At 35.8% G+C, this 24937-nt stretch overlaps 2 protein-coding genes across 4 annotated transcripts in view; one reads left to right on the top strand and one right to left on the bottom strand.

Annotated features, from left to right (window-relative positions):
* Nucleotides 1–16407, bottom strand: part of SMC4 (structural maintenance of chromosomes 4) — a 35265-nt gene extending 18858 nt beyond the window's left edge. The window contains exons 1-10 of the mRNA XM_045851378.1: nucleotides 16073–16407; nucleotides 14808–15132; nucleotides 13718–13896; nucleotides 13098–13289; nucleotides 11418–11594; nucleotides 4671–4835; nucleotides 4293–4420; nucleotides 3671–3811; nucleotides 2592–2742; nucleotides 916–1080 (exon numbers count right to left, since the gene is read on the bottom strand). Coding sequence (XP_045707334.1) covers nucleotides 916–1080; nucleotides 2592–2742; nucleotides 3671–3811; nucleotides 4293–4420; nucleotides 4671–4835; nucleotides 11418–11594; nucleotides 13098–13289; nucleotides 13718–13896; nucleotides 14808–14943 — 1434 coding nt within the window. The 5' untranslated portion in view covers nucleotides 14944–15132; nucleotides 16073–16407. The remainder of the gene's footprint in view (nucleotides 1–915; nucleotides 1081–2591; nucleotides 2743–3670; nucleotides 3812–4292; nucleotides 4421–4670; nucleotides 4836–11417; nucleotides 11595–13097; nucleotides 13290–13717; nucleotides 13897–14807; nucleotides 15133–16072) is intronic.
* A 172-nt stretch (nucleotides 16408–16579) lies between these two features.
* Nucleotides 16580–24937, top strand: part of IFT80 (intraflagellar transport 80) — a 108399-nt gene continuing 100041 nt past the window's right edge. For 2 of the 3 annotated variants that reach the window (XM_045851966.1, XM_045851965.1), the window contains exon 1: nucleotides 16580–16712. The gene's annotated coding sequence lies outside the window, so the exon portion shown is untranslated. The remainder of the gene's footprint in view (nucleotides 16713–24937) is intronic. The other variant, XM_045851967.1, reaches the window with a different exon arrangement.

The raw sequence follows: 24937 nt of genomic DNA, 5'->3' as shown, positions 1-24937 counted from the left end.
ATGTTATTAAATATTATACCACATGTTTTGCCTCAAATTTCCCCCCCTATTTTCTTCCTCTAAAACCTAGATGTATCTTATGGCCCAAAAAATACGGGTAATTAACATACAGAGGTTGTACATATGTCAATTTAACTAAATAACCATGATCTATTAAAATGTCAATTTAACATGTTCAGTGTTCTCAAAAAGGCTGTGGTGAATATAAATGAAGACACATAAAATTTGCACTTACAATAATACTCATTAGGTAGATAAGTCATACCAATGGGACAACTGTAAACTCATTACATTAATCAAGTGCTAAAATAATATAATAGTTAACATTTATTAATTTCAAGGCATTTATGAGTGTGTACACACACACATTTTATTTTCACAAAGATTCATAAGATGGGCATTATTTTTTCACTGTTTTGAGGACTATGATTTGGAGACATAACTGCAAAGATCAGAAATTCTAAGTTACTGATCTAGGATTTGAACCAAGAACCGACACAACTGCTACAGTGTAAACTATTACATAAAAGCTTCTTGAAGCAAAGAAAGGAGATGCCATCTTGTGGTTAGTGTGGTCCCAGGTTTTTACAGGTGGTAACCAATTAAGTTACCGAGAAAATAACTTAAGATGGAAAAGAAAATGTGATGATGAAATTAACAGGCTCAACAAAGAATGGCATATATAACAAAATATTTGACATGGTACATTTTCTGCAAACGTTATAAATTCTCACTCAGCTATTTTTTTTAAAAATAGGAAAGCAGGAATGAAAAAGGGTGTGGGCTATTTTTAGGAATGTTAGATTAGATATTAAAGTCCAAACCTTTTCTTCTAAAAGGTCAGTTTTTATTACTACAAAAACATTCAAGTTTTAAAAAGCTACTAAAATAAACAGGTGATGAAAAAAATCTTACTTCTTTTTCTTTCTGAAGTCCTTGTGTTTCCTGTTTAAGGCTATCCATAACTTCCTTCAACTTTTCTTCTTCTTTCTCTTTTTCCTTCTCAAGGGCATTTTTTCTAGTTGTTGTCTCGGTTATGATATTCTTACTCTTGGCAGGTATATTTTCAAATTCTTCTACCTAAGATTATAAAATAAAGTTATAGGAGCGCATGCCTTTAGGCTGTCTAGCACTACCAACATCTGACTTATTTAAAAGTGTTTCATAGGGTCTTCCAGGTCTTTGTGGTTTTGTTTGTAATTAGATTTGAATTAGTTGGTTTCAGCAAGTACTTTTGTTTTTTCTGTCTCTTTGATATAATTTATTTGCAAAGGGATATCAGCCAAGTATAATACCTTCTTACCAATTATCTGAAATTTCTATATTCTGTCTGTCTAGTGGTAAAGCTAATTCTATGAATTCTTGATTCCTTAAGAAGAAAATTCTCCCTGCCTAGACATTAGGTCTTTCTTCCTTCTGTTCCAATTTTAGGTGATAATTATCCTTTCACCTATTAGAATGCTCTATGACATTTCTTAAACTATCTGTCACAGTATACTACAGCTTAGCATGAACTATCCTTGCAACCCCTGCCTTCCCTCAAATCCTAAGGTCGTTCACAACTTTACTCTCCCAGAGTCACCATGTAGGACTAATATTTTATTCCATTACTACTTTCTGGTAATAACTACTTACTCATATTTTTTTTTAAAAAAAGCATTATTTATTTTTAGGCAGAGGGGAAAGGGAGGAAGAGAGAGGAAGAGAAATATCAATGTGTGGTTGCTTTTCATATGTCCCTCACTAGGGACCTGGCCTACAATCCAGGCATATGCCCTGATCTGGGAATTGAACAGGTGACCCTTTGGTTTGCAGGCCAGTGCTCAATCCACTGAGCCACACCAGCCAGGACTACTTACTCACATTTGATGCCTAAAGGCCAGTCCCTCGGTAACAGTTAAATCTGGCTATCTGTCTAATTTAGGGGTTACTCTCAAATTTACATGGTATATTTTGTTTTTTAAGGCCCAAATTAATTTATTACAGTCTGGCCCCTAGCAGTTAGGCCTTCTTGTCCAAAGTTCATCTTTTGGTAAAACCTTGTAAATTACCAGATTCCCCTTCCTCCTTTTTAAGGGGGAGCGCAATTTAATTTTTGTAGGTGGGTAATAATTCTCAATCTATAACATATAACTAAAAATTTTTGGTTTTGTTTTTACAAAGTTTTTTTTTCATTATCATTTATCTATCCCCCTTATACCTCTCTCCCGTGCACCCCACAATCACCACACTGTTGTCTGTGTCCATGAGTTCTTTTACTTTTTTGCTTGATCCCTCCACCCCACAACTGACTCCCTGACTACCCTAGAGGGGGAAAACTATTTTATCTACCAAAACAGAATTGCTGATTTGGTAAATGTTTCCCAACAATGCATATCATAGAAACATAAGCTCTAAAACTCAAAATCAATGAATGTTAAGATTTCTCCTTGGGGAAAATAATCAGGTTACAATGGAAATCTTAAAACACTTAACATTTAGATTTCCAATGCATTCTGTTAGGTAATATGGAGTAACCATATTGATGAAAAATCATAAAAACTAGATCTGATATGCAGACATTAAATTTTAAGGATTTTCTTTAAACCTACCTTTTCTTTATCTTTTTGAAGTTGTTTCTCCAGTTTTTTTGCCTTACTTGAAGCATGTTTTAATTTTTCCCTAACTTGAACATCTTCCAAATCTAGCTGTGTAAATTTTTCTTTGTTCTCCTCAATATATTTTGTAATTTTATTCAGTTTCCTAACAAAGCAAGAAAATTATCAGTCACTATTCTTGATATTCAGGTATTTGAAGCCACATTATATATCTTGCCTTGGACATTTTCTCTATAAATGTGTCCAACTTCTTGTAAGGTATGATCCTAAAATAACCTATTTTCAAGTTGACCCTACCTTACCCTCATATTTGAGGAAGCCATTAAGTGATTATGAAAGTTATTTTGTCCTTCTACGCTGGATGATAAACACTACATTTTCCAGGAACAATGTCTAAAACTACATTTTCCAGGATAATGTCTAAAAAAATTTTAGGTACGAAAAAATGTTAACGGCCACATCAATGTGTGGTCACCCCTTGCGCATCCCTTACTCGAGATCTAGCCTGCAACCCAGGAATGTACCCTGACTGGGAATTGAACCAGCAACCCTTACATTCTCAGGCAGGTACTCAATCCACTGAGCGACACAGCCAGGGCTAAAAAAAATTTTTTTTATCATAAGAGTGAAACTTATTTTAAAGAAAAATCACATAAGTTAGAGATACTGGTTTCACTAAACACTCGTACAGAAAAAAGTCATAGGCAAAATTTTAAAAAATCTAACATAAATCCAATTCTATCTCTGGTAGGTTTGTGAACTCTATTCTTAAAGACAACCTGTCAGGTTACATGCTTATTTTTACTCTGATGTTTTGTCTTATGGAGTTCCGCCACAAGGGGGTAGTATCCTCCATTATTCTAAGATCACTGAGCACTTGAATCTGTAGAAATGACGTACAGGATGCAGGGCAATTACATTTTTTGTTTTTGTCTGTAAAAGGAGACCATTTTATATGGTGGTAAACGTATTATACTTATGTGCTGCCAATAAGTTTATATATAGACACACACATACAGGTAATAAAACTAACTGAATTTAAATACTTCTAGTACTTTCCAAAAAATTATTACTTCTCTACATCTTTTACAGCTTTATTCTTAGCTTTCATTTCGTTTGATAGTATACTGCTCTTCTCATTAATTTCTTTGGTATCTTCATTAATTTTTTCCTTTTGAGTTTCCATTTCAGCAACTCGTTTCTGCAGATCATGACTAGAGGGAGGAAAAAAAGAAATTGGAGATCCTAAAATGCCATTTCTAAAATTATGTAACTATTTTAGTAAAACCAGCTGTTTCTAAAAGATTCTTTTTCTTTAAAGTCATTTTACAACTGCCTGGGGCTATTGAGGGATGTGTGTGGAGGAAGGGGAAGACAACCAAGCCAGGGTCAGGACTAGAATTAGGGACAAAATAGGTTCCATATAAACAAAGTTAGATCTGTCACATGAATTAAAAAGTATGAAGTTTTTAAGCATAGTAAATAAATACGTGTGAACCCACTTCTCAATTTAAAGTAGGCTTTTTAAAAGTAAATTTCAATACTATGGTAAACAACCCTAATTTAATGAATTCATCACATAAAAAATTTTTAGAATTTTTTTTTTTACTTCAGTCTTTGTATCTCTCTAATACAGGAAAAGAGAAGGGGATTTGGTTTAATGTCAGAAATATAAAAATTAATTAAGGTACTTACATGTAATATTGACAAACATGATTCTTTTTTCTAAATATTTCATTTTCCAAGGTAAGAAATTCAATTGCTAAGTTTTTCTCTCCTTCTAAGGCATCTTTTTCCTTTTCCACCATCTTAACTCTGTTTAACTACAAAAAGTAATAGTGTGTAGATTGTTAAAACACACTTCAAATGTACAATCTGAATTTAAAATATGCCAATATTAAAAACATATAAACTATGATTAATACAAACATAAAATTAAAAAATATATGAAATTCAATCTAAAATACTAAACATTTTCCAATAATTATTATTTATTATAACTTGAATATTTACTTCAGCAAAATGTTAATAAATAAAACATTCTGATTTACAACATGTCTACAAAAGATTCACCTTCTCTCCTCTGTGTTCATTTAATATTTCAACTCTGCGACACAAGACTTTAATAGGTTCATTTAGCCGTCCACAACCAATTATATCTTCTAAATATTCAAGCATACCCTCATCTTGATCAGTCTGGCCTTTTGGTTTCATCATAGCAATTTGTTCAACTTCACCCTTTAAAAAAAGTCACATTTCACATTCATTTTACATGTTTAGCTATATCAACCTTAAACTGAGAATTAGGAACAATGAACAAATCCAACAGTAATAAAAAAATAAATGTTGTAAATGAGTAGTTTAGACATTTAACAAGATACAAATAAAAAATGTTCTCTTCACTGATATTTTTCTTAAGAGTTTCAATTTTCTATGAGAAATGTACATTTACATTCTCTTACATAAACTCATATATACACCCACGTATACACACAGAAGTAAAATAAAGGAAGCTTCCCCATCTACAATAGTAATTCAATATAAATAAAACTATCAACTTTTCTATTGCAAGATTCAGTAAGTTTATTCATATAATCGGCAACTCAGTTATTGTGGCAACATTAACATTATCAACTGTTAATAACATAATTAGAGCTCCTGTCTTAAAACCAAGAATTTTCAAAAAGACCCTTCCTGGTTATGACATGGTAGGAATCATATCTCTAGGTGGTTAGTATTATTATTAAACTTTCTCTCTATATATATGGTATTATGAGTTGCTCAACAAGTGCTGGGCTCCATAAGGATGTCTCAAACCTAATGTTCTAACTTTCTAAAAATAAGACCATTAACTGGAAAGGGAAACTACCTATTTCTCAAGCAAGAGAAGAAACCCAAGTGACTGAAAACTAAAAGCCCTGATACATGACATTGAAAAACTTTTGTTTGCAATCATTAATATAAAACTAAACTGTAATTAAAATCTTAGATTACTATTATGTTTTAGTATTTTTTGCCATTTATTTACAAAGAGAAAAGAGGGAAAAAACAACAACAACACATAATCAGTAACCTTTAAGACTGACTTCCAGGCAGCCATTTGTTTGATGGTGGAGAAAATTTTGTGTAAATATGCTCAGGCAAAATGCTGCTACTTTACTTCACAGAAGTAGCCTGCTTGAATTCTATACTATTACAACAGAAGAAAAGGGGCAGACAAGAAGGAAAAAATAGAAAAACCTTTCTTTCAGAAAAACAGCAAGGATGAAAAAAATTAAGGAAAAAATTTATACATTAAAAAGAGCATACTACTCTTTCTCTCCTTACATATTTAAAATATTTATTTATGAACAAACCCCAAATATTTGGAGAAAACTTGCTGACGACAAAGTGTCATGATTACCAAAAGCTTCAACATAATTATGAAAAACAAAATAAAATATAAAACCTCATTTTAATCTACTCATTGAAATGTGTAATTTTTAATATTCATATATCATCATCACAATTTCTACTCTGACAACACAGTAGTACATGATCATCAAATACAAAGTGAAATGTTATCCAAAGAACCTGTTTAGATTTTCTATAATCTTCAGTATGCATGAATTAGTGTTTCCTAAAAAAATTAGTGTTTAAACTAAAATATGTAGATATCTTATTCTGCTTTCAATGATCAGTTCTTTCTAAATAATTGCAGCAATAGTTTAAGTTTTAGACAAGATTTAAGCCTGGAAAAATACCCAAAGCTTTGAATTACAACAGGGTGAATTCTAGTCACTGAAGAAGCCAAGTCCTATTCAAAATTGTTATCTAGATAGGGTTTACCAATAGTGATATTTTATGCTAGATACTCTTTTGTTATGGGGAGCTATGCTGAGCATCTTAGTAGGTTTACTAGCATCTCCCCTACCCCAGCTATAATAACCTAAACTGTCTCAATGCAAAACTACCCTCAGCTGAGAACCACAGATCTCTGTTTAAGTCTTTTAAGTTATCCAAGTAACAAATATAATAGTTGACACCTGATATTAAAATGATGTCAAGAGAACTTACACCTGAGTCAAATGGCTGTATCATTTAAACACAGTATACATTTTTTCAGATAACCAGAAATTAAGATCCAGTATACCAGTTTACACTGATGAAAATATTCCTGGCCTAATTACTTATTGAAGAAATGACATACCACTATTAGGAGAGTGCCTAGCTTTGGGTACAGTGGTTACTTGTTCCCTCTACCCACAACTAAAATGAAGGATATAGAGCTGTAATTTCTTTTCATTCTAATAAGCATGACCAGTTAAATAAATATTAAACAAAAAAACAAACAAAAAAAGGGCATTTATGAATCAAAACAGTTCTATCTCAAGTCCCACATAACATTCAGTTTTAGATTGCTTATTATATGGTATTCAAAAAAGAATTTTAAACCAGTTATTGTCAGATCAGCACTAATGAACCAATAAACTATTACTATTAGAACACTTAGGCCTCTACTTGTAGCATGACTGTTAGGACTGCTCTGGTACTCCAATGACAATCTGGGACCTTTCTTCTGACTGTTCCTTGATGTCCTTTGCCTCACTTTACCTCCTGTTCCTATTTGCTTTCTTGCTTTTTACATTTTGTGCCATTTCATTAAAAATCTGTGAGTTGATAGTCTGTGCCCAGACAACCACATCTTTATTTTTCAGAAATCTTCTGTACCCCATAGGAAATTATAAACTATAGTTTTAATTTAGGGCACTAAGCTCAATACATTTCAGAGATAATTTTAAAGCATCAACCTGATTTAAAGTCACCCTTCCATATCAAGGCTCACAAATAGCGGTGACATAATAACAACAAAAAAGTTTCAAGTTGCTGCAACTCTAGCATCTGAAGCTAACACAGTTCTATAGGCCTCTATTCTGTTATTTCTAGTTTCTACATCTTCTGTATACTACACAAAGTTTTAAACAATTTTTTTTTGCTGTTATTTACTACAGACTATGTTTTAAATTATGTTTAAACTATATCAGAGACATTGAACAACTATGGAAAATATCAACTATGGTTTTTAAGAGTAACACAGAAATAACAATCATACTTCAAGAAACTATAATACAAAGGCTTAACTCTTAACTGAAGTGGGTGGAAAAACCAGGATATTGTGATTCAGCTATACCATTTTTTGATAACCCAACTTACAGAAATTCAACATAAAAACCTAAGAGGAATGAATGGATATGATGCTGTTTATCCTTATTCAATGACATCCAAATTTTAGCAAAAGAACCACAAAACTCAAGTATATAGTTATAACACAAATATTTTCCCTAAAAAGGCCTAAATTGTTCTCAAAATATGGATATTTGCATCAAAATTAAATGGCCCACAATTACTGAACTTTAAATTTTTATTTTGTCTCAGTCTTTTTATTTTCTTCATTTTCATTGTAAATTATTATCCTTTACCTTATTCTAATGAATTTGATTCTAATTTGCTCTTTGTGAGCTCCAGAGGCCAAAAACTGAAATCACCAAGGTTAGTAGCCAGCACCTATCTTAAATAAGTACATAAATAGGATAATGCTTTAGAGCAGCGATTTTTCAACTGGTGCGCTACAAGGATATTTAAAACATGCAATACCTAACTATTTAGTCAGGAGCACTGACCTGCTTTCCCTTAGACTGTCAAATAAAAAAAAATGACAGCAGCCAACACAATAGCTGTCCAGTGTGAATGAATCAAAATTATACCTATTTTTGGGGGGTTGGTTCGGCCAAAAAAATATTTTTGGGGGTGCCGGAGAATTTTAGTAATTGGCTTATGTGTGCCATGAATGAGACGAAAAATGTTGAACATCGTTGCTTTAGTGGGTGGATGACTTGGTCTCTCTTCTGGTCGCTTATGGGTGGCCTCCCATTTTCTTTCATAGTTGAGGCCATTGAACAAGATACTATTGAATAATTAAGGTTATTATTGACAAAGTAAAAATTTCTTTCATCTAGCTCAGACTGACTTCTACAGGCGAAAAGACCAGAACTCAAATAGTTTGTACGCCATGCCTGGCTTAGGAGAACTATACTGGATAGAAAGAGATGGACAAGTAAAAACTCAGACCTAACTTATGGTAAGAAAAACATCCTGGTTTTTGTTTGAAAATGTAATTCAGATTTTATAACAGAAACACAAGGCATATGAAGTAGAACACTGACAAAACTGAAATTGTGTTAAGAGTTGTAGCTTTTCAGGTGTTTATAAAAACACTCCTGAGATAGCAATCATTAATGTAACTTTGAGCTATAATGAAAGCATTAAGGGTTAGCATTCTTCTAACCTTGAATGGAGCAAAAGCATCCAAACCAACTAAACCTAATTTATACGACACTGTCACCCTAAAGTGCTTTACAGGGCTAATAAGACACCACTAGTTGGCACCAATAGTTATTGTAATGGGGCAAAGGATCCCAATGAGGTATACAGAAATGAATAAATGCACAAACAAGAAAAGTATAATGGTCAATTGTAATCAAACATTTTGAAGGCAGATATTAGTGCCTCTAAGGACAAGAACAGGGTTTAACCATCTTTGTATCCTTTATAACATCTTAGCATAGTACCTACTGAGGTACTCATTTGAGTGGTCAACTGATAGAATGTATCCTAACAGACTTCTGTTTATCACAACCACTGGCTAGTCTATACATTTTATTCAAAGTACTTAATCATTTATGTCTTGGATGGTGATATTATGATGTCTCCATGTTTCCAGACTCCCAAACCACAGATAGTTTTTAAGATAAATGTTATCCAGTGGGAGAGAAAGTAATAAAAACCACATCTTACTTACCTCCAAATTCCTTAAATCTCTAGTGCAGAAGTCTAAGCTTTTGATAAGGAATTAAATAAAAATCCATAGAAACCACTGCAACTTTCCCTCTAAGTTTTAAATGGGGCAGCATTAGTTCTACCTAGTCCAATCCCTCTTTCTTCTTCCTAATAGATGAGTTTCTAAAGTGCTTACCTGTAAATTTAATCAAATGGAATTTAATCTGTTAACTTGGACAATTTATCTTAGTATTAAGCATCTTGGGTACCTCAGAATTACATATTGATATAAAGTTGACAATTTTAAAAAGTATTCTTATTTAGTTTTTTGGGAAGCTGTTGCTTTATTTTGCTTTCATTATTATTAAATTATGAAGAGGCCACACCAAGGAAAAAATTTACCCTTACAAGGGTTAAAATGCAGTCCACTTACTTTTGATGTTTTTGCACATGTGTAAAACTTTGATTATCCCAGTATAACATTAAACAGCAAATTATAAACAAAAGATAAACACAAGTGTAGGTTCTTGCAAAATAGTAGCATTACCAAATTTAGTATTATAAAGGGATATATCTTTTTATCCATAATTAATCAAACCAAATCTCATAACATAATAAATATCCATAAAATAGTTAAATTTGATTTTTTAAAAACCCACAAAGCTTTAATTCCACATTTGTGTTAACGTTAACTAAAATCTTGTTTAAAAATATATCTAGAGCAGATTCACCAACATTCTTTTTAAAAGAAGTCTGGGTTACATAGAAGCATTACAAATGTACTGTGCCTGGTAGCAGAAGATATTAATATAAGTCATTTCAGAATAATAATTATTTACCTTGTACATACACTATGCATGTCTAAAAGTTATATTAAAAAAAATAGTTGAGGAACAAAGACAAAAATGGAGAAATGGAAAAGATTTTATAAGTTTGTTATTGGGAACACTCAGTCTCCTAACAAAACTTTTAGTATCAAATCAAAATTCCCAACTTAGTATAAAATCAGTAGGACAAGATACTAAAGAATATTAATTAGCAGCTGTTTCTACATCACAATATAGTTTTGCTTTTGTTATGATACCCTTGATGATTCCGGGCAGGACACAGGAAAAGAGAGCCTTAAATAAAAAAGGAATTTTAATGTGTCAAAGTCCTGCTTTACACTAAAAACTTTAAAGTAACACATAAAGAAGAAAACATAAAGGATTTTTCTTACCAAGCACTGCTAGTAGAATATATCCTTACTCAAAGAATACAGGGTTTCTAATAAAAATCAACTTAACACCCAGTACTTAAATTTATGCCCCTTAAAAAAAACCTGAAGAGTTCTAATATTTAATGAAATATCAGTTACTTTCTGATTTTCCAACAGTGGTTAAGTAGGCCACTCTAACCAAAACAAAAACCAACTTGAGCAAGCTTTTAGTTAATAATTCTAAGTGTTAAAAACGAGATTAAATTAAATTAGGTAAGTGTCCAGGTAAATTTGGCAAACACCAAGTGTACAGAATCTTTTATTTACTTATTTTTTTGCTATATATTATTAGTAAAGTTAAGAATAAGAACAAAAGTAAAGAAAAAGAACTATTAGGAGATAATGAATCTTATTTAGAATGTTATCTTAAAAGGAAATAAAAACAGAAATGATAAATAGTTGCTATATCCCTGTCACACTAAAGCAGCACAATAATATTGGTGTTTAATATTTATTTCACTACGCCAATATTTACGTGCTGCTAGAGCGGAACAAGTATGTCAGTCCATCTAAACAGGAGCATCTAATAATGAAAATATAGTTTTGAATGAATTTCCTTAAATTTCTAGAGCAGCAAATAATGATTCGCATCTTGACTAGAATGTAAACCATGATGTGCTGCTACAGTACTTTAAGGCCTCAAAAAATACAGGATTCCTTCAACAGGGGAACCACCCCTCCAAAACTTTATTGGAAAAGAAAAGTAACAGGAACACGAGAACCTCTTAAGTCTTTAATAAACTTACCTGCAAAATTAAAAATCTATTATGGTCCAAGTCAATGCCATGGCTTCGAAGAAGATTTCCAACATCCTTAAACGTGGACTTGTTTCCATTTATGTGATAGGCAGAAGTATTATCTCTGTAGGCCGTTCTGGATACATAGAAGTTACTGTTAGGAATGACTTCATAATCATCCCCTTCCTGTTTTAAGGAAAAACAAAACCAGAAAACAACTGTTGGTACTAAGTTACAAGTCTGCTCCAAATTTTACTCACTTCATATTGAAAATAATTCTGTGGATTAAAAATTTCAAAGAACATACACATAAACTAGCAATAGTTCCTCAGAAATAATTTCTTAGCAAAGAATTGATATGGTTCAAAGTTGTTTGATTCCTTCCTCATAGATCACAAAAACCAAAACGCTAAACCAAATAAACAAAACAAAACAAAACAAAACAAAAATGCCACGTTCAAACAAGCCTAAAAACATTTGACTGAAAAAAGAGTTGATGAAGGGGGACAAGAATCTCACCATATCCAAAACAAACTCACAGATTATTAAACCATGTTGAAAGACCAAATTACTAGCCCACTAAAAAAAAATGCTGTAAAGGATGATTCAAGGAAAAAAAAAAAAAGGAGGTGGTACGGCTTAGGTTTTTTTTTGGGTTTGTTTTTTGAGGGGTTGGGAGAGAAAAAAATACCATTCCTCGAAGGTTAAAAGAATTGTAAAAAAATAATTGACAACTATATTCCCCACATTTAGAAATAATCAGATTTAATTGAAGTACAAAATCTACTTCATCAAAATCATAACTTTTTACTTCCCCTTAAAAGTATGTCATTTTGAAGTTATGGCTTAAAATTTACATGAATTAAATCTGATTTACTAGCAATCTATTTTCCAATTCAAATTGTATAGGGACTTAAGAAACAAAATTAAAATAGATACAACTGTGTAGCTTTATAGCCCTTTCTATTAAAAAAAAAAAAAAAGAAAAGAAAACCTACAAGCCAAGTCACATCCCCTTTTCATTACATAATTAGTTTTTTAGGTTCCAGCCACTCATTTTTGAACCATAGATTTCCAAAGTTAATTATTAATCAGAAGAGAAAAAAAACCTACACCAACAAAACCATGTATTTGCCTCCTTTTCTAGAAAACAAACATGTAAGCTCGACCCTTCTTGTTTTAAAAGGGTAGTTCAAACTGAAGCAAAGCACTTACATATCAGATACACAGGACTACTAGTAACATTAAATTTAATGTGAACTGAAATTAACAGATGGTAAAATTAGTCAACTGTAACATTTTCAATTTAGGTAATTTACCCGAAGGCAATAAAAATATAACTTAAAAAATGAAGCCAAAATTTATAGTAAAAGAATGCCTATTTGGCACTCAGAATACTAAAACTGCTTAATGTTTTAATTCTAGAAAGGTAAGAACTACTATGGGCTACTTAAAATTAACTTCCCTGGTTAAAAATTTCAATATTTTAAGTTTAACAGCCACCACCACCACTCCTCAAAAAGAAAATATGGTCATGGAGGTAATTAAATCAATAACCTGTTCTGCTTTAACCATATATTAATTTTTAAAAGCCAACTGAAGCCAAAAATAACAACATGTGAAATGTATTAGGATTCTTTGTATTCCCTACTTGAAGTTGCAAATGACTAAATAGTCAAAGCCCCTTACCTTATCAATTATCTTTTGAAAATGAACTTCTACAGTACAACTCTGAATATCCTTGTGTTCATCAGAATTGTGTATTAGTACCGAGAGCTTTTTAGATCTTATTTTTTGTGCTCGATAGCCAAACACAAAAAGCATAGAATCAATAACATTGGATTTGCCACTGCCATTTGGCCCAATAATACAGGAAAAGCGCTGCATAAAAAGAACAGGAAAAAAAATTAAAGTGAAGTTTAAAGGCCATACTATGATTATAGACTGCTTGATTTTTTTAACTTGCAACAAATTTACAAATATTCAAAAGTTTTCATTGCTACAACATAACACAACTTAATTTTTCTTATTTCAACGCCTTAAAAAAGACCACATTCTAACTTTTTACAAAATTCATTCTAACAGTAAAGAGAAAGTACTCCCTTCAAACCAAAAACTCACCAATACTATTCAGTGAGAAAAACTTTATAATAGGTAAAGAGGTACCAAAGATAATCAGAAGAAACAAAAGCTAATTTGTTGTTAAAAGCAAACATACTATGTATCAATCAAGATAAATGTTACAAAATCGAAACATCTTGTAGTAAAGACTCATTATCTTGCAGTAATTATTTAAAATGGTCAAATACCTTATGAAAAGGTCCCAGAATTTTTTCCCCAGCATAGGATTTGAAGTTCTGGTTTACAATATGAGTTATCATAAGTCGAGGAGCTCCAGCTTCATTGGTCATTGCTGGAGGTGGGGGAGGACGGATGCTATTCAAAATCTCTTCTAAACTCCTATTATCAATGTCTTCACTTGGAGTTTCTAAGTCAGTCAAAGGAAAGGGAAGGGAAGGGAAGGGAAGGGAAGGGGGGAAAAGCCTGCATTAGTGCAATTCGTTCTGAGGACTAGCAGAGCCTGTTAATCTCTGGAGAGATGTTATTTAAGAAACCTAGAAATCTGTATTTTCCACTTAAATAGTATTATCCTAAGCTCACATGGGACAAGAATCTTTCATCTTGGTTTTATTAAAAAAATTCTTTAAAGATATGCCACCAGTCACAAAAACCTATAGAAAGATTACTCTTAAGAGTCAAAACACTACTCCATAAAGCAAATCTGGGAAAACCACAACTACCTGATTCCCTGTTCCCTGCCTGAAGAAGTGGTTAAATCCTGAACTCCAGATCCAATTCTCTCCGTATCTTTTGAGCACCTGGAAACTTAACTTCGGATACTTCCAAACTACACCGAAACTGTCACAGGGGTTTCATAATGTCATCCAATTACTGGACTCACAAAAGGTACAATGGTTTCGAGTAAATTATCATCTCTCTAACCGCACTTTAAGACCACGTAAGTGAGGTTAGGGTCAAGCAACTTTTCATTATATTAACATAGTCATAGCGATGCTGTCTGAAAAAAAAAGGCCACTGGCTCTTGGCTGACCGTGCCGATTTCCACGGAAATAACAAGGCCACAAACAGAAATTCACAACTGAAACTCGCCCCAATCTCTCCAGCACCGTTACACCGAAATTGCACTTGGAGTCTAATCTCTGGAAATCGCCAAATCGCTTTCCCGAGCTGACCTAACGGACCGACACGCGATCTTCAAACGTCAACCCTGCAGCCCCTCTGGCCCAAGCCAAATAAAACCTGCCAGTCCCGGGCTGGGCGCGGACCCCCTGGGGTCCCCCAGCGAGCTTTCCCGCCGAGTCTCGGCGGGCTACTCACCTGCGACAGTAGGGGCTGGGCTCCGGGCACGGCCCGGCGGCGGCTCAGGCTCCGCGTCGCTGCTGGTGCCGTTCGAGGACCGCGGCGGCCCTTCTCTGCGCCGGGCGGTAGAGGGATGGTTGCCTTTACCGGGCATGGTCGCTGCCGCTGGGTGAGAGGCCGGAGTCAGACAGCCCACCGGCCGCAGGGCCCAGCGGGTACGGACGTTCCCCGCCGAAACCCGCGGCGGGACGACTCGGCTTCTACCCCACCCAGATCGAGGAAAAACTCCGTCCACCCGCTTCCGAGAACCTGTTTAAAAAACCCCGCTCAACTCCAGCGGGTCCTGGGGAAAGAGGGCACACACACACAAAAAAGTGCTAAGGAGGCGGGATTCGTATTCTTAAAAAAGTCCTAAGCAAATGGGGAAACCTAGACGTGCCTGGGAATCAAGCAACGATGGAGGAACTGCTTAAGTAATTTTTATTTTTAAATGCCTCACCCCCTTCGCCCACAGTATATGTGTATAAGCATATTTGAATGTAATTTCTAAACGAAGTCATTTCCATACGCTGGCATTTACTAACATTCCCACGCTCTCGGGGCCAGGGATGCGCAGACTTCTTAGAGGAGTTCGTATTAGCTTTAGCTTGGAGGGGCTATAGAGCAGAAGTCTAACGGACGACTCGCCGCCCACCGTCCTCTCCCCGCCTTTTAGGTCTTGGGTGCCGTTGACGGCTCGGGGACTTCAAGGTCTCTACAGTCCGACTGGGAAGGGCGGACGGAAGCTGGGGTAGACAACTCGAGACTTCCAAATCGGACGCCGGCGGCGCCTGCTCCGGGTACAATCATTTTGGGGTGACTGGGGTTTGTCCCTCCGGGGCCCGCGGCAGAATCCCGTTGGATAATAAACTACGAAAGATCACAAGTAAGGGCTAAGACCCGGTGATTAGTCTCTTGGGAGAAGAGAGTAGGGCAGGGGGCAAGGGGTAACGCCCTTTCCCCGACAGACACCAGGATTTCTGCAATCTGCAAGGCTCAGAACCCCTACCCCACACCCCAAGCGACGCCAAAGTAGCTCAGCGAAGTGGCGCCCGGGAAAAGCGCGCGGGAGCCCGGACTGCGGAGGAGCGGCCAAGGGGGGGGGAGGGGTGACAGCGAGACAAATCTCCCGGCGACAGCCTCAGCGCAGACTTCGGCTTCTCTAGCTCAAGGCTTTCAGGGCTCGCGCGGACGGGGTAGGAAGTGAGAGTATGACAACCTGATCAGAAAAACATGTACTTTACCTGCGGGACAGTCCACTCCCACCAAGACTGGAAACGGCTGTATATAGCCCCCTCTTCCACCGGTGTTTCGGCTCCGGGTCCTTCACTCGAAAATGGCGCCTAAAATACAAACTCGAACGGAAATTCGTTACAAATGTGCGCAATGCTTTCTGGGAATTACTAATTTGAAAAAAAGTGCGGCGATTATCACCGCCATCTTCTGGTCGCCTTCACACATGCGCGAACTACTGGACGGGGAACCCAGGAAACTGAGGATATTTCTAATTGAAAAAGAAGAGAGAAGTAATGTTTTCTCTGTGACCCACGGGAACAGCACTTTTATAAAGATATTATAATCCCCCACCCTCCACCATCCTGGCGAGTTTTGAAAGAGAGGAAAAAAATAAAATAAAAGTAGGGCTACGCCCATAGCTGGAGGCGGGACTCAGTCGTCCAATAAAGTCCCTTAAAGAGAGGGCGGGCTCTCTAAAAGGCGGAGCCTCAGGCCCGCTCGTGTGACGCGCTGTGGGGAAGTATCGCGGGAAGAGGGAGGGAGCCGAGCTCTTTAGAAGTCGCTATGGTGACGGGGAGGTCGGGAAGCTTCTTGGTAGCTGGTCTCATCTCTGCGAGAGCGATGCCCACCGCTTTCGTGCAACTTAAGGTAAATCTCATCATCTTAGGTGGTGGCGAAGAAAGGGTTTGGAAGTTGTGGCCATCACTGGGTTTCACCTTTCCTGTTTCGAGGGTGTGTGCAGCTTGGAGCATCAGTTATTTTCTGTCTCCCTGGGATCAGTGGGGCTCCCTGGACGTAGCTTTTGGGATGAGATGGAGGAAGCCCTGAATTTGGAGGTAGTCGAGGGACAACAAGAAGAAGATCTGGATTGGTGAATGATCGTGTAACACACATGCGAATAACAAAGTAAAGATTTCGAGTTATTGGTGTTAGGTTGTTAGTGTTACTAATGAAGGGGTCGGAGGGGGGTGCTTTTGAAATCATTTGACTGAAAAACTCCGTCAGGGAAGAAAAGATATGCCGATGTCACCTGGTTATCTTTATGAGAAAATTATCGATCAGCAAATATTTCTCAAGTTGCTGTTGTATACATCGCACTGTGCAGGACATAAACAGGGTTATTAAGCAAGTATTCCTGTTCCTAGAGAATTCAGTTATGTGAGTTTTTAACCGGGGGTTTGTGAATTGGACTTAAGGGGAATTACTAGTACCCACCCCTCGCTCCCGCCCCCAGAAATAGTATACAAAGTTTTGTGTGTTAGTGTGCTTGTCTGAGGAGTTAGTTTTTCCAGAACTTGGATCAGATTCTCCAAAGTGGTCTTAATCACCCAGGAAATATTTACTTAGCAACTTTTATGTACTTGGCATTGAGAACTAGGAGCCTTTTTTTTTTTTTTTAACGTTTGCACGCTTAGGGTCTGACATACTAAAGCACCAATCAGCTCTATGAATTTACATTGTCATTCTAAGTAAGTATTATGACTCTTGTCCTGAGGAGCATACAGTGAGGTTTAGTAATTCTCAAAGAGGCGTGTGGACACTCACCACAAGTGTATGAATCTGGTGAGCTGGGGAGACTTGGTGTGGTTTGAATAAGCACCGGCTTGATATTATACCTTTATACTTACTGTTTTTGTAAGACAAACTACATAAAATAAAGCTGAAGGAAAAAAAATTGGCTGTAGGCATACAAGAACGTAAAGGCTGAAAGCTTCTGAAATCTTTTGGATTTTTGAAGTTTGTAAAACAATGCAAAACATGAGTTGGAGAAATATTGACCCTGAAAAAGACAAGGCTCGACTGAATTGAGTGGCGTAAAGGGGAGACAGCACAATGTAGTAGAAAAATGTAAAAGGTAACAGAATCCCAGATCCCATCACTTTTTGCTTGGACATACTTGGACAATTTATTCAATTTATCGGTTTCTCTGAGAGTATTTATTTATAAAACCAGCATATAATACCTATCTCATAGGATTGTTTATGATTGTTCATATAGCACACACGCTATAAGCATTTGATATGCTAAGAATGTATAATGGGATGTCAAGTTACAAAAAGGTTTATGAAGGGTCTTGAAAGCTAGGTCAGGATTTGAGATGTGATATGGAGGAAATATCTATTAGAAAGAGTTTGTGCTAAGGAATGACTTGGTAAAAAAATAATAGTTATTAGGTGGGATGTGTTAAAGGCAAAAGAGACATATCAGGCATGGCTTAGATTATTACTGTACAGTCCTCCATGTGTGAGGTCAGAAATCCCTATGTAGCAGAATGGAAAAAATCCTGACACATTTGGGAGAACTAAAATCTATAGCTTTTATAGATTTTAATGTACAAAGTTAAGAGTGTAAACTCTTCAAGTCAGATATTGTTCTTTGTATCTTTGAATTAGTGATGAAGGGATAGGAAGAAAGCTAAATCACAAATACTAGTTTTACTGACTTTGATGATTGTTCTAAATAACAGTAGGTCTTAATGACTGGTGAGAAAGAAATGTAATTTCAGTATATCAATAAAGTGACTGATGGCTTTAGATTTAGTTGAACCTAACATACCCCACTCACAACAAATATTTCAAAACAGGCTTAAACCAGATTGTATTATGAAGAAAAGACATCTGGAATAAACAGCTACAGATTATACGTAAATCTAGAGTGAAAATAGGACTCAGATTAAGAAGTGATTTGAGAGTCACAAGAAATAAAGACTTGATTAATCCCCGCCAATACTTGGGATACTTCTCATGAAATCAACACTATCAAATTATAAGAAGAGGCTCATCCAATTGAAATGGACTAGTTTATAATCATTTCAGAAAGTATAAGTCTCATCTTTCTGGTCCAAAATTATCTAACAACCATTATCTGTAATTTCAGTCAGACAGGGAAGAGAACCACACTTTTTACATTTTAAAAGTAAAATTGTACTCCACAAGAAGAAATAAGTTCAGAAAAAAGTTGGAATTAGAATTAAAACCCACATTTGCAATTCTTTAAGTGCATGATTTTGTCATTATTACAATATCTGTTTTGTCTGCCTTCCAATGTGGTCACAACATTTCATAAAGTGAAATTAGTTTTGCTGGTAAATGTTTAAAAATATTAGTCAAGTTTGTGTTTTTAAATATTTGAGTTAATTAGATATTAACTACTAAATCAAAATGAATAAACATGAACTTATGTAAGTGATGTATGCGTACTTAGAGCCTGTTGTTTAAGGTTAATAAATTGGATATAGACAGGACAGATAGTAATGACTATCCCTCTTGATAATATAGGTCCCCAAGCACATTAACCTTGTTGAAACTCTCACCTAATTTAATGCAGAAAAAATAGGAAGTGAGGAAGCAGAATAGATTTTCTGGGAAGGACCATTTGGAAAGATGAGGGGTTTTTTTTAAATTAATGTTTGTTAGGATTATGGAGATATATGTGTATATCCCATGGGCATTAGCAGTAGAGAATATAGCTCAGAGAGAAAATAGGATGAGATAATGTTGTAAGAATAGTTGGGACACTAAAAATAGACTAGGTTTTTAAAGTTGTGAGTAAAGAGGGGATAACATCAGAAAATTGTCATTCTTAGAATCTAGGAAAAAGAAAGAATCGTAGTAATGTCTCTGGTAGGACTCTAGGTTACATGTGACAGAAAACCCAATCCTGTTTGTTTTAAGAAAAAAAAAAATTGGCTCCCATAACCAAAAATCAGGTGAGCATAACTGGATTCAGTGTTCAAACAAAGACAGCAGGCTTTGGTTTCTGTCTTTGCTCTGCTTTGCATACCACTGTCTTCCTATTATTCTCAGGCTCCACATGGTGGCTTTTGGCACCTCTGGGGTGAGTCCCTGCTGTGGTAAGATAGCTACAGTATCTCCAGCCTCAAATCTAAAATTAAAGACTGGGGGTAAGAAGAGTTTTTCTTTCCCACCATTTATTTGAATAAAAGTCCTGGGCCATTTTTTAAGAAGTTGTGCAAAGGGAATGGCATTCTCTAATTGGCTGCTGGCTCTCATGCTGGCTATATTCAAGCCACAAGAGTTTAGAGTGAGGAAGTCTGTATTCCATGAGAAATTCCTTGTAGCTCGGACAAGAATGAATATATGCAGGGTGACAAAAACCCCAATTTGCACCATAAATAGGTAACAATGCTGAAGTTTTTACTATATTTCAGCATTCTACTAGACATTTTATGTATTAACTTAATCATCATAATCAATCTGAAGTAGGTATTAACCCCTTTTTAGATAAGGAAGAAAACTGTGTACAATATGTGCGAGGTCACTAGGACAGGGTCACTAAAAGAAAGGGGTCAAGTGTAATAGAGACTGCAAAGAATGGGAATGGTGATCTTATCAAAAAATAACATTGTGTTTTGAAAAAATGCAGAAATGCAAAAGGAAAAATATAATTGGGCTATAATCTTATCACTCACTTAATTCTGTAATAAATATATGACTGTTTAGATAAATAAAATGCTATGAACATGTTAAAACCTCAAATACTACAGCTCTGGCTGGTGTCCCTTAGTGGACTGAGCAGTGGCCTGCAAACCAAATGGCTACTGGTTCAGTTACCAGTCAGGGCACATGCCTGGGTTGCAGGCCAGGTCCCCAGTGAGGGGTGTGCCAGAGGCAACCACACACTGATGTTTCTCTCCCTCTCTTTTTCCTTCCCTTCTCCTCTGTCTGGAAATAAGTAAATAAAATCTTTAAAAAAATAAAAAAACCTTCAAACACTACAGAAACATGTAAAATGAGAATTAAAAGCTGCCCTTTTCATCCCAGTACCCCTGTTTTCACAGACATCTCCATTAAGTGTCTTGTATATCTTCCCAGAAAAATATTTTAGTATCCAATAGCTTAAATATATATCCCTTTTTATTTACACGAAAGGGATTGAGTTATATATTATTCTGGTATACCTCTTGCATTTATTTATAGACATCATTCTGTTTCAATATATACACATTTTATCTTATTTTTTAAATAGTTGCATAGCACTCTATATATCAGTTGAGTGTGGTTCTTTTATGCTAGTTGGTGAATTAAAAAGGTGAATTAAAGATGACTAATTTTTCAATATTTGAATCACATGGTTTATTGGCTAGAATAAAAATAAACATCTTGCATTTATTAGGACACCTTGCAACTGGATTATAAGTATAACCAATGAAAAGAATATTAAAGTATGATTTGCAAGATGTAGCTATAATGATAAAGTTGCAAGGAAATGTAAATATCACAGTATATACTACACTTTAGCAAATGCATATGGTAATTGGAGCGGGGTAGGGGTTGGAAGTCTTTTGTAATTGAATTATACTGGCATTTGAAAACCTGTTTCCTTTGCTTGTTGTGTCTTTGAATCTATCCCTGGGAATGGTGAGCCTGCCTCTCTCTTCCCAGTCATACAAGAGAATTCTTATATAGTTCTATGATGGGACCAATCTGAATAAAAGATCTACCTCTCTCCCTTTTCTTCTTTTCTGGGAATGAGACCGAGAAGTCTGATTAGAGCTGTCAGTTAAGAAGATTGTTGATAAAAATTACACTTTTAAAAATAGGACCTTGGGTAGTTATAAACAAACCATTAATTTCAACTATTAATATCAATATACAGGGTTAGCCAATATGCAAATGACCTAGAAAGAACTTGGGATTAATGTGCTTATGATCTAGCTCTTGTGTTTCTTATTTATCCTTCACATTCCTGTTCACTGTTGAAGCTTTTCTGCTTCTTCTTATCTATAGGTACAGTCTTGTTGACAAATCATGCCTTCCTGCTGAAACTTTATGCTTTTGTTAGTGTTTCTATTTCTATTTTATTTGTTAAATATAATTTTCTGGTTTTTGGTAAACTATTGCAACGATTTTTAAGTGTACAGTTCAGTGGCATTAAGTTCATTCGTATTGTGCTACTATCACGTCCATCCATCCATAGAACGCTTTTCATCTTGCAGAAGTGAAACTCGGTACCCACTAAACATTAACTCCCCAGTTCTCCTTCCCCGCATCCCTCGCAACCACCATTTTATTTTCTGTCTGAATGAATCTGACTACTCTAGATACTTCATACAAGTGGAATAATAAAGTATCTGTGCTTTTGTGACTGGCTTATTTCAATTAGCATAATAAGTTTAATTCTTAACATTAATACTTAATTCTCTTTTAGTTCTAAGTATGTTCCACATTATAAACACATATATCCATAACATGAACCCTAATAGGGCTCTCCAGAGAAACATTTGATATTGTAGTCTTGAGTTGTAAAGCTGAAAATTCAGGCAAAATTTCTTTTTTCAGTCTGGAAGCAGAATTCCTTCTTTGGGAAACCTTGGTCTTTGCTCTGTCTCCATCAACACTACATAGTACCTAAGAGACCAGTTCCAGGAAGGAGGCTACACTGTAAATTGATTATCCACCTTCCCTTAAGACACTGGGACTATTCTATCACACCTTACACCCCTGTTTTCTTTTCCCAGAAAACAGGGGTGTAAGGACTCTTAATTCAACACTCTTAGTTCCCTGCATTAGTTGGTTAGTAGGTTTAGCTATTGGTGACAGTAACTTAAACATGATAAAACTTTATTCTCTATCACACAAAATTCTGAATAGGTGGTACAGGACTGATGTGACTCTCCAAGAGGGCAAGAGTCTTGGTTCTTTCTATCTTATTACTGTGTTATACATGGCCTCGATGGCATAGCAAGGAGAGTGTTACTCTTATTTTCTAGGTTTTTATTTTCCACTTATGCTGAGATTTTAATAACTTTTATAAATAGCTTCCTTAAAAAGTAAGTGAGTTACTTGTGTGGGCCCATTGCTTTTGAGCAGTGTTATCTACGCTCACAGAATGTAAATCCCAGGTTGGACCCCTAGGTTGATGATGTAACATTCCCATGTGGGTTTCAGGATTGTTATGTCCTGTGTGGCAACACCTGGTTTCTAGGGCAGCTGGAGAAACAGGTATGGTGACCGACCAGGTATGTAGCAAAAATTCAGATTTTTCTATCAGATAAGTAGGGATAAATGAATATTGGAAGACAGTCACCAATTTTGACCATTTCCCACTAACTATTCCAAATTCTGAACTCTTTCCAATCTAAATCCTACCACTCACTCTACCTTTTGGAACTCACAGTGTATCATTAGCCAAATCTGTGTCCTCAACCTTTACCCTAATTTATTTCTTTACCTTCGTAGTCTAAGTTAAATCTGGATGTTTCCTAAGGAAACTGCTTTCCCCATGGTCCTCTCAAGTGGAGGCTATTTTGCCTCCAGGCCTCCCTTGTTCATCATTAGTGCATCTGGACAATTGATTCTTTTTCCCTCTTCCTCTCTAAAATCCCTTACTCTCTTTGAAACGAGTCCTACCAGATTAGATCATTCTCTGTCCTGCCTTCCTACAAGTCATTTGCAGATCTCAGGTGTTTTTCTTATTCAATGAATATTCTGTCTCCGTCTCCACCACTATTCTTCTCGTTATTCTCAGTAATTTAATACCCACAAATCAATCCATCCCTTTCCCTGGCCTGTCAGTTCCTTGACTTTGGCTACCTACTTTTCACAGTCTTAACCCACCTCATCATTACCAATACCAGCACTCCCCAAACCTGTCTTAAGCTTCTGATTATGTGTCTCCACTTGTTTTTCTCTGGTTCACTTCCTGTAGCATCTTAATGCAAACAATACTTCAGACTTCAGAAGGACTTCTAGGCCATTGAAGCAACCACCTTTTCACGTAGCTGGGAATTCTCGTCCATGGCTTTGAACATGATCTTTGTGCTGACAACCTTCAAAGTGATATTTCATTGTTATCTCCAGCTCTGTCGTCTTCCTTGACTCCAGACTTGTATATCCTATTTATCCTTGAATTCTCTGTTTGGGTGTCTAATGGGCACCTTAAACTTAACATATCCAAACCAGAATTTTTGATATCATCCCTTCCAACATTTTCCTCATTTCAGTAAATGGGAACTCGATTCTGCCTGTTGAAGCTTCAATGTCCTATTTTATTCTTCCTTCTCTTAAACCCAATTCATCAACAAATCCTATGAAATCTTATTTTAAAATATATTCAGAATATGACCACTTCTTATCATTTGTACCAGCACTGCCTTCCACATCCAAGCCACTTTGCAGATTCTTGAACTCTTAGCTGGCCTGTTTCTAGTCGTGTTCATCCTTGCTTTGTTTTAATTTATCTATTTATTTGTTTGTTTTAAATGTATTTATCCATACTGACACTTTAAAAATGTCAACTTCCTGCCACTCCCTCACTCCCTCTGTCTTAGCCATACTGGCCTTCATGACCTTGCTTACCCTTAAAAGCATGCACAAGAGTTTGAAAAGAGTAAGTGTAGGAGGAAGAAGATCAGCTCTGGGGTGACTGCAGTAGTCAAGGCAGAGGATGATGGTGGCTTTGAACTATGATGGACGAGCTGTGAAGTAGTCACATTTGGAGTATATTTTGGTAGCTGGGCTATTGGGGTTGCTGAGCACATTTTTTTCTCTTAAGCCTGGTGAATGTTGATCCACACTAGACCAAAGACAACTTATAAATGATTTTTGGTAGCAAAGGCATACTTGCTCCCATGTACTCCCTATACAAGGTTGTGAAGTAGATCAAGTTATCTGTATTTAAGAAACTTTCTCTTTATTAGTCCCCCCTCCCCCAGCCCACCCCAGACACCACTGACTAGTCAGCTCTTTGGTAACTAGTGCCTTTGGACAGATAAAAATGCCTCAACACAGCCCTCGGGCAGCTCTGCACTTCTCCAAATTGGCTGTGTTCTAATATTATATTTTCATTATTCCTCTATTTTGTTTCACATCTGAATGCACATATGCTTCATGCAAATCATCTCAGCAAAA

This window comes from Phyllostomus hastatus, unplaced genomic scaffold (genome assembly GCF_019186645.2).
Source record: "Phyllostomus hastatus isolate PE091 unplaced genomic scaffold, TTU_PhHast_1.1 phas_contig_86, whole genome shotgun sequence".
NCBI lineage: Eukaryota > Metazoa > Chordata > Mammalia > Chiroptera > Phyllostomidae > Phyllostomus > Phyllostomus hastatus.
The sequence above is the reverse complement of the archived record's forward strand: the minus strand, read 5'-3'. Positions and strand labels throughout refer to the sequence as shown.